At 36.9% G+C, this 15894-nt stretch overlaps 1 protein-coding gene across 6 annotated transcripts in view; it reads left to right on the forward strand.

Moving 5' to 3' along the window:
- LOC102005144 (cytidine monophosphate-N-acetylneuraminic acid hydroxylase) overlaps positions 1-15894 on the forward strand; it is a 188869-nt gene that overhangs the window by 100488 nt on the left and 72487 nt on the right. For 5 of the 6 annotated variants that reach the window (XM_013503836.1, XM_005403351.2, XM_005403352.2 and 2 more), the window contains 2 exons: positions 11956-12051; positions 12254-12457. In XM_013503836.1, the coding sequence (XP_013359290.1) occupies positions 12041-12051; positions 12254-12457 (215 nt within the window). In that variant the 5' untranslated portion in view covers positions 11956-12040. Of the gene's footprint in view, positions 1-11581; positions 11644-11955; positions 12052-12253; positions 12458-15894 lie in introns of those variants that run through there. The other variant, XM_005403353.2, reaches the window with a different exon arrangement.

Consider the following 15894-nt stretch of genomic DNA (forward strand, 5'->3'; position numbering starts at 1 on the left):
TTTTCTCTGCTGTCCCTTTGTCAAAATCAGTTGAATCTATTTCTGAGATCTGTGTTGTTTTCCACTGATCTATTTGTTCATTCATAAATATCATCCTTCTTGATTACCATAAGTTTATAGTAAGTTAGGTAGTGTCAACCCTCCTACTTCATTTTCCTCCTTCACCATCACGTGAGCTAATCTAGTCTTTTACTTTTCCATATAAACTTTACAGTTAGTTGGCTAATATCCACAGTACTCTGCTGGAATTTTTATTGGGATCATGTTTAATCTATTGACCCATTTGAGCCTTGGCCATGAAAATGGAATATCTCTGCATTTACTCAGTAGTTCTATGATTTCTTTTATCAGGATTACAGTTTTTTTCATAAAAATCTTGTACAAAGTTTTGTTAGATTTTATACATATTTCATTTTATTGCTAATATAAATGACACTGTGCTTTTATTTCAAATTCCTCTTCTTTATTGCTTAATAGGAAATTAATTTTTATAGATAATTTTTATATCCTGAAAACTTGCTATGTTATTAACTTCCAGATATTTTTGTTTGATTATTTCAATTTCTCTACATTGAAAATCTTGTCATCTGTCAATGAGACAGTATTAAAGTGGTTGCGCTAGTTTTCATTCCTACCAGCAAAGGCAGATACATTCTTTAACCTCCACAACCTCTCCAGCATTTGTTATTTTTTGAGTTCTTAAAGATAGCCATTCTTTCTGGAGTTAGGTGTAATACCGTTAGCCATTAGGGAAATGCAAATCAAAACCACATTAAGATCCTACCTCACTCCACTCAGTATGGCTTTCATCAAGAATGTAAAAAACAATAAATGCTCACAAAAATTCCAGGAAAAAGGAAGCCTTCTACACTGCTGGGAATGTAAATTAGTATAGTCACTATGGAAATCAGTATAAAGGTTCCTCAAAAAACTAAAAGGAGAACTGTTACCAAGGTGGGGGTCTTGTCCAAATTCTTGATGTCCTAAACAAAGAACTGAGCATGACACCCAACAGTAGCAGCAGCACCTATGTTTTATTTAAAAGAGAAAAGACAGAATGCACTTCATAGAGGGGAGCAGGCCAGTAAGAGCTCACAGCACTGAGGGGACTTGTTTTTGGTAGTGTTAAGTCTTAGGGTTTGGGGTGGGATTAAGATTTGAGGTGAGGTATGACTTGTCAAAGAGAAACTTGACTCAGCCTCTCTAGCAGTGGAATTTGACTTTTTGTGGTTCTTGAAGCAATGGTCATGGTGGTAGTAGTACAAGGGGTGGTAGTGGTGTGCATGTGTGTGTGTGTATGTAAAAGCTACATAGTCAGTGACATAGTAATTATGGTTGAGGTTGGCCAAGGGTTGCAGGAGACCACTGGGCACATGACCAGAGAACTGTTGTTTATACACTAAGCTACATGGTTATCTTTTTCCATTGGGTTTAGACCTGGATATCTTAGTCCTGAACTGTTTAATTAAGAAGGTGGATCAGGTTCCAAAAAGCAAGTTCCAAAGTGGGTTCTCTCTTCTTTCTCCAGCCTTTTCCTTAGGTATCACCTGCCTCAGAGTTACCATGACCCAGTTACACCATTATTTGTTATATATCTGAAGAAATTAAGTCAGTATAATATAGGGACACTTATTTGCCCACGTTTATAGCGGTGCAATTCATAATAGCCAAGAAATAGACCCAGAGGGGCTGGGGATTTAGCTCAGTGGCATAGTGCTTGCCTGGCAAGTGCAAGGTCATGAGTTTGATTCCTGGTACTGGAAAAAAAAGAAAAAAAAATTTAAAAAAAAGAGAGATAGAACTAGGCTAGGGGCTCATTAAGAGATGAATGAATAAGAAAAATAAAAATCAAGGCAAAACTCCATGGCAAACAAAATAGTGCAAACCTCAGATTCCATGCAACTGTGTCAAGCCACCAAAACTGAGGCAAATGGAAAATTTATGCCTCTATAGAAATGTGGGGTGTTTTTTTGTATTTCTTTAATGGTTATTTTGAAATATATTTTTTTTAAAAACAAACATTGAAACACTGCTTAGGGAAATGATGGAAATCATGAATGGCCAAAATAGGAAAGAAGTGGAATCCATAAAACAGATTCAAACAAATATTCAGAAGATTGAAAATTCAACTGAAAGTATATGCAACAGAATGAGCCAGTGTGAAGACAAAAACTGAAATATAGAAGACAGGATTCCAGTTAGTGATTATGAAAAGAAAGATTTCTTAAAAATAGTAAGGAGTCATGAGAAATCAATCCAGCAGGTTCTAGATGATGCAAAGAAGAATAACATAAGGTTGATTGGAATCAATGAAAAAGCAGGAGATAGCGCAAAGGACATTTAAAAAAAACTGTTCACAAAAAGTCATGGTAGAAAACTCAAGCAGAGAAAAAAATTTGACATACAATGAGTGAGACATATAGAACTCCAAATAGCCATGATAAAAAATCTATACCATGGCACATAATAGTGAAGAAATTCAACACAAGAACAGAATATTAAAAGCTGTTAGAGAAAAGAAATAAATCATCTATAAATCAAAGGCCATGAGAATCAAAGCAGACTTCTTAACACAAACCCTCAAGTCATCAAGAGCTTAAAGTGAAGTATTTCAAACCCTAAAAGAATTTCCAACCCAGACTGGTATTTTTTGTTTTGTTTTGTTTTGTTTTGTTTTGGTTTTGTTTTTTTTCTGGTACCAGGAACTGAACTCATGACCTTGTGCTTGCCAGGCAGGTGCTGTGCCACTGAGCTAAATCCCCAGCCCCTTCCAACCCAGACTGATATACCCTGCAAAGCTATCTCTCAAAATTGGTGGAGAAATAAGCTCCTTCCATGACAAAGAAGACATGAGGAAATTCATGAATACCAAACCAGCTTTCCAAAATGTTTGGAAAGACATTCTAAAAAGAGATAACAAAGGTTATGTGGTCCAGGATTTTGTGGTATATAGGTATTTATATAATATTTATGATTTTAATTATTTAAAACCCCATGGACCCTAACAGAAGGAATCTACCAGATAAGGCAGGCAATGAAACAGAGGAGGGAAAAGTGAGGCAATGACAGGAAAATAACATGACAAAGGTAAGTCAATACATATCAGTTATAACTATCAATGTTAATGGTCCCAATTCACAGATCAAAAAGAACAGATTGGTAGAATAGTTCAATGCAAGGTCCAACAATATACTGTATACAAGAAATACATTTAATTAAAAAATAGGCTTGTACACTTAAAGAATGGAAAATAATATTCCATGTGACAGTAACCAGGAGAAAAGCAGGGGTAGTTATTCAGCTTGCAGATAAAGTGGATTGCAAGCCAAGACTGATCAAGAGAGACAACGAAGTTCACTATATCCTGGTAAAGGGAAGAATCCAAGAGGCAGAAATAATAATCATAAGTATATATGCACAAAATGCCAGAGTGCCATACTATATAAAACAAATATTAATAGACATGAAAGATCAAATAAGCACTAATAGAATTGTAATGGAGGACCTCAATACCCACTGTCACAAATAGACATCAACTAGACCAAAAAAAAAGAAATATTAGAACTGAGCTAAACTTTTGAACAAATGGACTTAGTAGATGTCTACAGAGATATCCACCCCAAAGCATTAAAATACACATTCTTTCCAGCTGCACACAGGATGTTCTCCAAAAAAGACCACATGATAGCCATAAAACATGCTTAAGTAAATGAAAAGGAATTGTATTTATCCCATACATTTTATCAAACCATAGTGCAAAGAGTTTACAAAACAATGGCAAAAGAAACCACAAGAACTTCATACACACATGGAAATTAAATAACACCCTCCTGACCAAGCAATAGGTCATAGATGAAATTAAAGAAGAAATTAGACAGTTTCTACAATTAAACAATAATGACAATACAGTGATCCCTCACCTATCATGGGAGTTCCATTCCAGAGACCCCTGTGATAGGAGAAAATCTGCAAAGTAGCAGGATTATATTTATTTTATTATTTATGTATATTTTAAGGTTTGGGGTTTTTTTTTGTTTTTGTTTTTTGCTTTTTCCAGTACCAGGAATTGAACTCACGACCGTGCACTTGCCAGGCAGAGGCTATGCTGCTGAGCTAAATCCCCAGCCCTATTTTAAGGTTTTATAAACCTTTCCCACACTCCTATAAACCTTTCCCACTCTCTTATTAACCTTTCCCATACTCTTATAAACACTTCATATGCTCTTAAACACTTTCTACACTCTTAAACCTACATAATTTTAACAACATGTAAAATTCTATACGGATACTCAAAGTGTAGTGGACAAGGAGAGATGCTGAATGTGAGGGCATGGTGTGAGATAGCAAACAGACTGATGCTATGGTGACTGAGCCAATCAGCACCCAGGATACAGGAGATAGTGCTGTGGTTGATCACTTTCCATTCCATCAGCCAATAGTGTGCCATGTATAATCGCATGTTGACAAACTTGTGCAAGTGGTAGTGGTGTACTGCATTTCCATTGTATACAGTACAGTATTCATCCACTGATGAAATACATACTGTATTTTATTTCAATTTAATATTATTTTAATATGTTTGAATTAACATTTTTATATTGTTTTAAATTTTTTAGGTAAAAATAATTAAAATCATAAATGTTATATAAATACCTCTATACCACAAAATCCTGCAATACAGCAAAAGCCCCATGATCGAATTAGATATATTTTTTTTAAAAATTTGCAATATAGTGAAGCCACAATAAGTGAACCACAATATAGTGATGGACTATTGTACAACATATTAGAACATGTGGGATACAAGGAAAGGAATCCTCCAAGAGAAATTATTACTGGTGAATACCTATATCGGGAAAACAGAGCAAACTCAAATAAACAACCTAATTGTGAACCCCAAGCTTCTAGAAAAAGAAGAGCAAGTCAAGCTCAAAGATCACACAAGTGAGGAAATTATAAAGATCAGAGCAGAAATTAATGCAATGGAGGCTAAGAAAACAGCAGAAAGAATCAATGAATTAAAGGGTTGTTTCCTTGAAAGGTTAAATAAAATAGACACTTAGCCAACCTTATCAAAAAAGGAAAGAAAAGACTCAAATCTATGCATTTAGAAATGAAAAGGATGAAATTACAATAGATCCTGAAGAAATCCAGATCATCAATACCTACTTTGAGAGCCTGTATCCTAATAAGATGGAAAACACAAAAGAAATGGAAGGTTCCTAGATACATATTAACAAAGCTAAATCAAGAAGATATAAAAATGTTAAATAAACCAATATCAGTCAATGAAATTGAAGATGTAATTAAAAACTTACCAACAGAGAAAAGCCTAGGCCCTGATGGAGTCACTGCTGAATTCTATGAGAAATATAGAGAAGACCTAATGCTACTACTTCTCAAACACTTTAATGCAATTGAAAGGGAATCAATACTTGCAGATTCATTCCTGGAAGCAAGCATTACCCTGATACCAAAACCAGAGAAGAATCCACCTAAAAAAGACAACTATAGGCCAATTTCCCTAATGAATATAGAAGCAAAAATCCTTAATAAGACACTGGAAAACAGAATGCAGCAAATCATCAAGGAGACTAGACACCATGACCAAGTAGGATTCATTCCAGGGATGCAGGGATGGTTCAGCATATGCAAATCAATAAATGTAATACACTATATTACAGAGTCAAGAACAAAAACCATATGATATCTCAATAGATGCAGAAAAAGCTTTTGACAAAGTCCAACACCCATTTGTGAAAAAAACTCTAGAGAAAATTGAAATAGATGGTCTTTATCTCAGTATAATAAAAGCCATCTATGACAACCCAATAGCCAACATCATACTACATGAACAAAAACTGAAAGCTTTCACTCTAAAATCAGTAAAAGACAAGGATGTTATCACTCTTATTCAAAGTAGTTCTGGAAACACTAGCCACAATAATTAGATAAGAGAAAAAAATAAGGATAGGAAAGGAAGAAGTTAAATTATCATTGTTTGTGAATGACATGATACTGTACATACAAATCCCCAAAGAGTCCACCAAGAGACTGTAAGCTTTAATAACCAAATTTAGTAGCATAACTGGATACAAAGTCAGCATTCAAACATCAATAGCCTTCCTGTATATGAATAACAAATTCACTAAGAGAAAAATTAGGGAAATAAGACCTTTCACAATAGGATCCAAAAAATGAAAGACTTAAAAATCAATCTAACAAAGGAAGTGAAAAGCCAGGCATGGTGGTGCATGCCTGTAACCCCAGCACTCAGGAGGCTGAGGCAGAAGGATCGTTGTGAGCTTGAGGCCAGCCTGGGCTACAAAGTGAGCTCAAGGTCAGTCTGAACTGCATAGTGAGACCCTGTCTCAAAAAGACAAAAGCAAAACAAAACAAAACAAAAACAAACAAACGAAGTAAAAGACGTCTACATTGAAAACTATAGTACTCTGAAAAAGGAGGTTAAAGAGTATATCAGAAAATGGAAAGATATCCCCTGTTCTTGGGTAGGCAGAACAAATATACTGAAAATGGTCATGTTCCTAAAATTGTTATATAGATTTAATGCAATCCCAATCAAAATTCCAACAGCATATCTCACAGAATTAGAGGGAATAATCCTTGAAATTCATTTGGAATCAGAAGAGACTTAGAACAGCAAAAACAATTCTGGACAACAAAGACAAGGTAGAGGGTATCACAGTCTCTTGCTTGAATTATACCACAAAGGTAATGTGATAAAAACAGCATGGTAGTGGCAATAAAACAGACATGAGGATCCATGGAACAGATTAGAAGATGCAGAAACAACTCCAAACACACTCAGCCATCTTATCTTTGACAAAGAGGCCAAACATGTTCATTGGAAGAAAGATAGCCTTTTTAATAAGTGGTGATGAAAAAACTGGCTTTCCTCATGCTGAAGACTAAAACTAGACTGATGTCTATCACCACTCACTAAACTAAACTTGAAATGGATCAAAGATCTAAATATTAAAACAGAAACACTAAATCTCCTTGAAGAGAGAATAGGTATAACTCTTGAAGACAACGATGTAGGGAAAGACTTCTTGAACAATGCCCTAGGTGCACAGGAACTCTCACAAAGAATCAGCAACTGGGATATTATCTTATTAAAAAAATTTTGCATAGTAAAAGAAATCACCAACAGAGTGAAAAGACAACCTGCAGAATGGGAAAAAATTTTGTCAGTTGTTTTTCAGACAAAGGGCTATTGAAAAAATCAGAGCCCCCAGATTTAATGACCCAATCCAAACATGGTCAACCTGAGATGAATATGCACTTCTCAGATGTAGTAGAAATAGCAAATATATGAAAAAAAGCTTAACATTACTGTTCATTGGAGAGATTCAAATTAAAACAATGTTTAGATTTCATCTCACTCCAGAAAGAATTGCTATTATCAAGAAATCAACCAATAATAAATGCTGGAGTGGCTGCGGGGGAAAAAGGAACTTTTCTCCACTGTTGTTGGAAGTGTAGATTGGTGCAACCACTATAGAAATCAGTGTGGAGATTCCTTAAAAATTTAGGACTAGAGGGCCCATTTGACCCAGCTACTCTCTTTCTTGGTATCTTCCCAAAAGAATTAAAAGTATCATACCACAGTGATATATGTGCACCCATGTGTATAGTGGCACAGTTTGTGCCACTATCTTAGAAGCAACACAAATTCCATTCAACTGATGAATGAATAAAAATGATGTAATATTTTACACAATGGAATACTACTCATCCATAAAGAAGGAAAAGTTTGAGACATTTCTAGCCAAATGGATACACCTTGAGGCCATACTCTTAAGTGAAATAAATCAGACACACATGTGTAAATATCACATTGTCTCTGTGATGTGAGAAGATAGAAGTGTAAATAAGAACCAAAATGTATAATAGATTTTGTGTAATAGGAAGAAATTGTTTAATAGAAAATAAGAACTCAGGAGGGGAGAGGGAGGAGGGAGAAAGAAAGGAAGGGAAAAGAAAAAAATTGAGAAAAAAAGATAAAGTAGAAATAAAGCTTTGCAAATAAGGAGAGGTTGAAGGGACAGGAGGGCAATGGGAAAAAAAGAGATAGAAAGATATATCATGTGCAGGTACAAATCCCCTATGACTAGTGTGATCAATATATGTATCTAAATTGTACCAATAAACTCAATAAAAAAGAATTAGCAAATCATATTGCATCAAATTATAAAGCTTTTGCACTTTTGCAAACAAAGGAAAAACATAGTAAGGAGACAGCTGACAGATGGGAGAAAACTTTGCCAGCAATTGTTTTGACACAGAATTAATATCCAGAGTACATAAAGAACTAAAAACAAAATATCAAAGGAATAGGTAATCCAATCAATAAGTATGCAAATGAACTCTAGAAACACTTCTCAAAAGAAACGCAAATGTCTGATAAGTATATGGAAAAAGTGCTTGATGTCTTTAGCCATCACCAACATGCAAAACCAGCACTGAGATTCTCTCTCACTGCAGAAGAAATGGCTGTCATAAAGAATACAAAATATAGGCAGAGCACAGATACCCAGCAAGATGAGACAGGAGGATTACAAGTTTGGGGCTACTCTGGGTAACTCAGTGAGACACTCTCTCAGAATAAAACAAAGTAAAATAAAATGTTAAGTATGGGAAACATAGCTATAGTGCTTGCCTATCTGTTTGAATCTCTACCACAGGGAAAAAATAAATACTGGTGAGGATGTGGGGATAGTGGAAACCTTTACACTGTCAGTAAGACTGTAAATTGTACAACCAGTATGGAAATAAATATTGAGGTTCCTCAAAAATTAAAACTGGCACTAGCATATGATCGCGCTATACCACTCCTTGGTATATACCCAAAGGAATCAAAGTCTCCATACTATAGAGAGACCCGCATATCCATGTTTATTGTGGCATAGTTCACAATAGCCAAATTATGGAATCAGCCTAGGTGCTATCAACAGATGAATGGAGAAAGAAAATGTGGTATATATACATAATGAAAAATTATTCAGGAATATAGAACAAGTAGATCATGTCATTTCCAAGGAATGGATGAAATTGGAGACCATCATGTTAAGCCAGACTTGGACAAGTATCACTTGTTTTCTCTCATAGGTGAGGAAATGATAATGTAAAAGGATAAGGGAAATCATTAGAGAAGAAGAAGGGAGTCAAGGGAAGGGGACAGGAGGGCAAGGGAAGGCATGGGGTACATTAGGCAGCTTTCTCATCATTGGGACAAAATGCCTGGCATCCACATCTTTTTTTTTTTTTTTGGTCTCTGGGTCTCCCTATGCAATTCAGGTAGCCCAGGCTGGCCTCGAACTCGTAATGATCCTTCCTCAGCCTCCTGAGTGCTGGGATTACAGGCACGCACCACCACACCCAGCATTCACATCTTTTTTAAAAATAAAATTTTTGTTAAAATATTTGTTCACAAAGATCACACAAATCACAACAGTACAGCTTTTAAAATGTTCATAAAATGGACACACCCTTGTGATTAACATCTATTTTAAGAAACAAAATGAATATCTTGAAAGCCCCTTGAACACCTTACTAGTTCGCATCCTACTCATTCTCAACAGTAACTGCAGTTTCATCTTCTCTCACTAGACATTAGTTTTACCTATTGTTGAGAATTTTTCAAATGGAATTATACAGTTTATAATTTGACTCTTTTGTTCCTGCCCTCATTCACACATTTTGTGTGAGACTCATCCATGTTACTGAACACACACAACTTAAAGGAGGAAATGGTTTATCTGGCTCATAATTTCAGAGGGTCAGTCCATTGTCAGCTGGCTTCAAGGCAGGAACATTATGGTGGAAGGACATGGTGGGAAACAGCTGCTCATTTCATGGAACCAGGAAGCAGAGCACAGGGGAAGATCAGCATCAAGAGACATATCCTTCAAAGGCGTGTACCTAGTGACCCACCTCTTCCAGATGCGTCCCATCTCCTAATAGCACATTTAGCTATGAGTTCCAGTAGATTAATCCACTGATGACTACAGCACTATGATATAATGATATAATCACCTATGCTATATCTATGATATAATCACTTCTCCAGGAGTTTCTTAATTCAGTCATATTGACAGTTAATATTAACTGGTGGTAGTGTGGGAATCAAATATGTTAACATTGCATATATGAAAATGTCAAAATGAAATGCATTATTTAGTTTTATTAATAGGCATGCATTAAACTTGAATACATAAAATCACGTATGTAAGAGCATACTTTTTTTTGCCTTAGGCTCTGAAGCGACTTTCTATTGAGCTGGAAACTGATATAGTTAGTACATTGTGCTTTATCTGCTATGTTACCAGGTTTGGAATCTAACACAGAACTCTGGCTATTTGGTTTACTCAATCAAATAAAACAAAACATCTGCAGAGGTTTTCATTTTACACTTTGCATTATTCCAGGAATTGCCTCTGTGCTTACTTTGGCTTGGTGTTAAATATTTGAATTCACAGAATGGAGTCAAAAAAGGATTTGTGAAGCTTATAATGAATTCCATTTGGGTTCGTTTGAAATATATTTTTAGAATGATTTCAAGTCATTGTGAACAGAATTACCAAGAACTTGGGAACAGAAGTGACCATAAGAACTTGTTCTGAGGAGGGTGTCATAATTACAGACATACCTTCTCCAGTTTAAGATTGGAAGTAGCTTGTTATTTCCTTTGCTGGCTTATTTTTCAGTTACAAGTGTTCCTCGTTTAACAATCATGCTCTGTTCTCACAAGTAGGTCATTAACTGATTTGGTCACTAAATGAGGAATTGTATATAGTATGTATGATAGAATATTCAGAACAAAGAAATGGTCAAGGGAAACTCCAGTTGATGACATTCCTTTTATTTGTATACCTCTTGTATCCAGTTCTGTAATGTATAACAGAACACGAAACTACAGTACTATACTATACAATAAAATCAGCAAATATTACAGTACTATATAAACAGAGTGTACTGTACAAAAAAAGACATTGAGGCTTTATAAACAAGATGTACAGCAGCAGCAGCAGCAGCAGGTCATATGTCTGAATAGCGCACCTGCCGCCTAAGTCCAAACACTGGTTAAATAGGTAGGTCCTTAAATGAGGAGCATCTGTATTTCTATTTTCTGCTTAAGAAAATTAAAGTACTTCTAAAAATGAAAGTAAAAGTGCCCCAAATGTGTATGAGCTCAAAAATCAGTTGTAAGTTAACAAGAGAAGATAACTCTGGCCTTTGGATTAAAAGGTAAAATTGAACAATATGAATCTGGATTTTGTATCATGGATATGCAAAAAGATATTTTGAAAATCTTCTTGGCAAAGTTAATGCTTCATTATACTCAGCGTGGCATTGCAAAGAGTGGCTGATTATTAATAGGGTTTTGAGAAATGTGACATCTGTAGTTTTCTTGACAAAAAATATATAAAAGGTTCAATTCCTCATTTGTCGCTGGAGCTTTTCATAAATTATTCAAATAGAGTGCCACAAGAGGGTTAATTTGTTAAATAGCTAGCTCATGAGAACATACCATCTGCCGAGTGGTGGGGAGAGAAAACTCAGAGTCAACACTGAGTACTTTAAGAGTTGTCCTGTTTGAGGAAGCAGGAGGCTTCCTAGGTGCGGTGTTCAGCCTTCTCCCAGAGCCAGGGTGTTCACACAGCATGCGGGATCTCACCTGGGAGGGCCTCAAGGCCAGACCTGGAGGGGCCAGGGAGCTGTACCTGAGTCTCCAGGCTGATAGATGGTGGTGAGAGATAAAGGAGAGGAGCTACTTCCATGCAGAGTAAAGGGCAGATGCAGGAGACTGGGAAAGTGCTGCAGCTGCTTGGGACCGAAGATAGGGCCAGGTTGTGAAAGAGGTGTGGTACCGGGAGGAAATAGCACCAACGGAAATGAAGTAGTGAACTGGGGTAAACATTCTCTCTGCAGGCAGACTAACACCTCATGGGAACAAAAGAGCAACAGAAACGGAAAGAGCAACTGTGACTCTTTGGAAATACCCAGGAGCCGGGAAATGATGGACAGGCAAGTGAGAAACATCTGGGTTCCTTAAAAAAGAGAAGAGGATCCTTCAGAGCAAGGAAGCATCATTGGAAGGGGGGAAGCTGGGCCTCACTAGGTGGACACCAAACCTGGGTGCTTGGAGGGAGGGGCTTTGAGGTGTAGGTTCCCACTGATCCCACCTGACATTATTAATGTTTCCTTTGAAATGTTTGTCTTTTCATAGCCTGAAACAAACAACTGAGACCCTGCTGTGTCTGTCACCTGTTGAAGCTGCCGGTCTCAAAGAAGGAATCAATTTTTTTCGAAACAAGAGCACTGGCAAAGACTACATCTTGTACAAGAATAAGGGCCACCTGAAGGCATGCAAGAATTTGTGCAAACACCAAGGAGGCCTGTTCATAAAAGATATCGAGGATTTAGAAGGAAGGTACCAAGAATCCTTTGCTTTCTCACTGGTGACCTGCTGGCATTTTATTGATCTTGAAGTTTTAAGTGAACCAGCAGTTTGTTTCCTGTAGTAAATTTCAGAAGTTTTTACTCTTAATTTAGGATCTCTCTGGTCTCAGAACTGCACATTGGGCTTAGTTTTCCAGCCTGAGCTTATTCGCAGCTTGTTACAGAGTGAAATGTCCAGGTTCCATACATCTCTGTGTTTGCCTGTGTGTAGGAAGGGCATACAGTCACCTGCTAGAAGCCCTTTGCCTGTCCTCCTAGGAGCTCTAGTGGGGTGGACCAGGGGGCACATTTCCAAACTATATTGGAAAGCAGAGAGGATTTTCCTGGCAGCCTAGTTGCAATTACAAAACAAAAGCGGTGGAAGCCCAGCTGGCACTGCCCTCTACAGTGACTCTTCTGGTCGTTTCTTAGAAGGGCTAATGCTTTTGCTGTCCTCCACCATAATCCAGCACACCTCTCTGGAGCACAGCAGCAACGCTGGGACAGAGCAATGCTGGGTTTTCTTTTCAATAACTGCTGAAGAGATATCAGCACTGTCTAGAGGAGACTGAAAAGATTCTTGGGCTTCTGCTCTGTCAGCCTGATGCTGTGAGTGGTTGTTAACCCATTTCAAAGGTCTCTTTAGTCTAATTTATTCCATGTGATTTTAGCTATGGGTGTTGGGCATTTTTCTTCCATTGTGTCATCAGTCTTGTGTCTCAGGGGATTTGTGGGCAGTTCAGTGCTGGTGTTCTCAGAGGGAGTTGGGTAACTGTTCAGAAATTCCCAGCCATAGTTATACAAAAGAACTGATGCACCTGGAGCTTGTTTGGCCTTACTGAGTTGCCAGACTGGAAAGGAAAGTATGGGCTGCCCCATTAAATTTGCATTTCAGATAAACAGCGAATGTATTTTTAGGGTAAATACATCCAAAGCAGATGATAGGACATATTTTTAGTTGGCAATTTTGCTCTAGGAGAATCTGTAGGTAACTGACCAACAGCCAGTTTGATTGCCTCTGTTTTTTCTCTCAGTTCTGATCAGGGAAGCTTCAGACATGGTTGTATCTCTCTGCTAAGCTTCTGTAGGTATCGGTATCGACATTTTCTCTTCTTCCTATTACAGTTTTGAGATTCTGGTTTTTCTCTTCGTTTACTGAGTTGTTTCACACAGTGGATACTTGGCTAACCATTTAAGGAAGTGTTGAGGTTTAGTGGTTGATGTGTTATCTCTACTCCCAACTGCCTGGTTAGAGGACTGTTTCTTCTACTCTCCAGATTGGTAGCAAGCCTCTTTGCCTCTTTGGGCCATGATTCGTTCATTTATAAAGTGAAGATGAAAATATGACCTACTTTGTGTGGTTCCTGAGAGGATTAAATGTTGTCAAATCTGTAAAAAGTACTTAAGAGGTGGTTAGCTGGTGGTGTATTGTCAGCACACAATAAATGCTCATTATTATTGTGAACTATGCCCTAAGCTTCTTGTGTTGCTTATGGACAGGGATTACTTACAAGAACTCACAGTAATTCTGTACAGAGCTTGATCGCCTAAGTACACTGATTGCTCTATCACACCCTGGCCTTTTTCTCTTTCCTTCAAAGCCTTGGGGGTGACTGATGGTAGTTTTGCTGCTAAACATGCAGGGCCCTTTTGTAGCAGGCCCACCACATTCTCTTTGCTGTCCTGAAGGAGGAGCCAGCTCTCTTGAGCCTATCCCCACATGCACCTTGCTGAGCTTTTATGCCTTGAATGTGCATCCCTGTGGGAACTTACACACTACACTCCTCCATGCATGTCTCCAGATCCCAATATTATCACTTGACTTGTCTTTGCAGCTATTCATCTGTCTTTTGCAGGATTCAGTGAGAATAGTGACCTACTTGTTCCAGCTGACCTGCCATTATTGATATGTAACCAAGGTCAGGCAAATCTTGTAAGCTGTTCTTCTCATTTTGTGAGGTCTGAAGTTTTCATAACTCTCGTGTGTATGACACTGCTATACCTTCCACCCAAGAGCACAGGGTCCTGCCAATTTCCTCTCCCAGGGCCCCGCCTATTCAGCAGCAGAGGTGGAACATTCCCTCTTATTTTTTGAAAGGTTGCAGGCTGCTCACTAATGAGAAAGGAGGGGTCATAAAGTAATCCTTAATAAAGTGAAATGAGGAATGCACATTTTACCTTATAATTAAAAAAACATTCTAAAATTCTGGATATATGAAGGTCAGAATGTTACCACAGTTCACATATATGTTTAAGTAGTCACTTATAGTTTTAAAAGATTTGATGCTTCTGATTTGGGATATATTTCTTGGTTGAAAGCTCTTGAACTTTCAACAAAAAGACCATAAACACTACCAAAGTAAATAAAAGAAGTTGAACCGTTTATACCCTACCTGTAAGCACACCACTCCTCAAAGCTCAGGGAAGCTTTGCTTTTGCAAATTTGGAAAAGGTACTAACCATCCTGTTTGGTTACAGTTTGATGCTTACTTTGAAGTAAAGTTGAATTGCAAATAAAAATGTACATGCTATTCAATTACATTTAATGTATAGGTAAATACAATTTTACTGTAAATATATTTTGAATATTATCTGAGGCACACTTACCTTTAAAAATTATTCATTTTATTTGAAATTCATACCTTAATGAGTATCATGTATTTTATCTGACAAGCACCATCTGAAATCTTTTTTAATTTGTATTTTTATTCATACATATTTGCAGTCCATAATGATTATATTCATTGTGGGGAGTCGGTACCTGTGTATAACACATTTTAGTTCTTTTTACTTCTTCTTCTCCCTTTCCTCCATCTCATAGTCCTCTTCTCATTTGCAAAATATCTATCTCCCTGTGTTCTGTTATCTATCTTTTATTTTTCTCTTTACATTATTTGTATTTTGAGTTTCTCATATGAGAGAAACCATGCAATATTTAATCTTTTTGCCTAATTTATTTCACTTAAACTTATGGCCTCAGGATGTGTCTATTTTTCTAGAAATGACTCAAATTTATCCTTCTTTATGGCAGAGTAATACTTTATTGTGTGTAAATACCACATTTTCCTTACCCATTCATCTGTTGATGAACATATAGGTCACTTTCAAGATTCAGCTATTGTAAGTTGTCCTGCTGTAAACATGGGTATGCATATGTCACTGTAAAAAGATTCAGAAGATACTTATAAGGGAAATAGTTAGGCTGAATGGGATTTATATTTTTAGTTTTCTTGAGGACTCTCCAACTGATTTCCATAGCACTTGTACTAGTTTATATTCCCACCAAAAATGTAGAAGATTCCTTTTTTCCCTGCAGAAAAATTTGCATTTATTATTTAAATTCTTGATGGTGGCCATTCTTTCTGGGATAAGATGGGATCTCAGTGTTGTTTTAATTTGCATTTCTCTAATAGCAACCAATGTTGAATA

This window comes from Chinchilla lanigera, unplaced genomic scaffold (assembly GCF_000276665.1).
Source record: "Chinchilla lanigera isolate Chin_1 unplaced genomic scaffold, ChiLan1.0 scaffold00082, whole genome shotgun sequence".
NCBI classification, from domain to species: domain Eukaryota; kingdom Metazoa; phylum Chordata; class Mammalia; order Rodentia; family Chinchillidae; genus Chinchilla; species Chinchilla lanigera.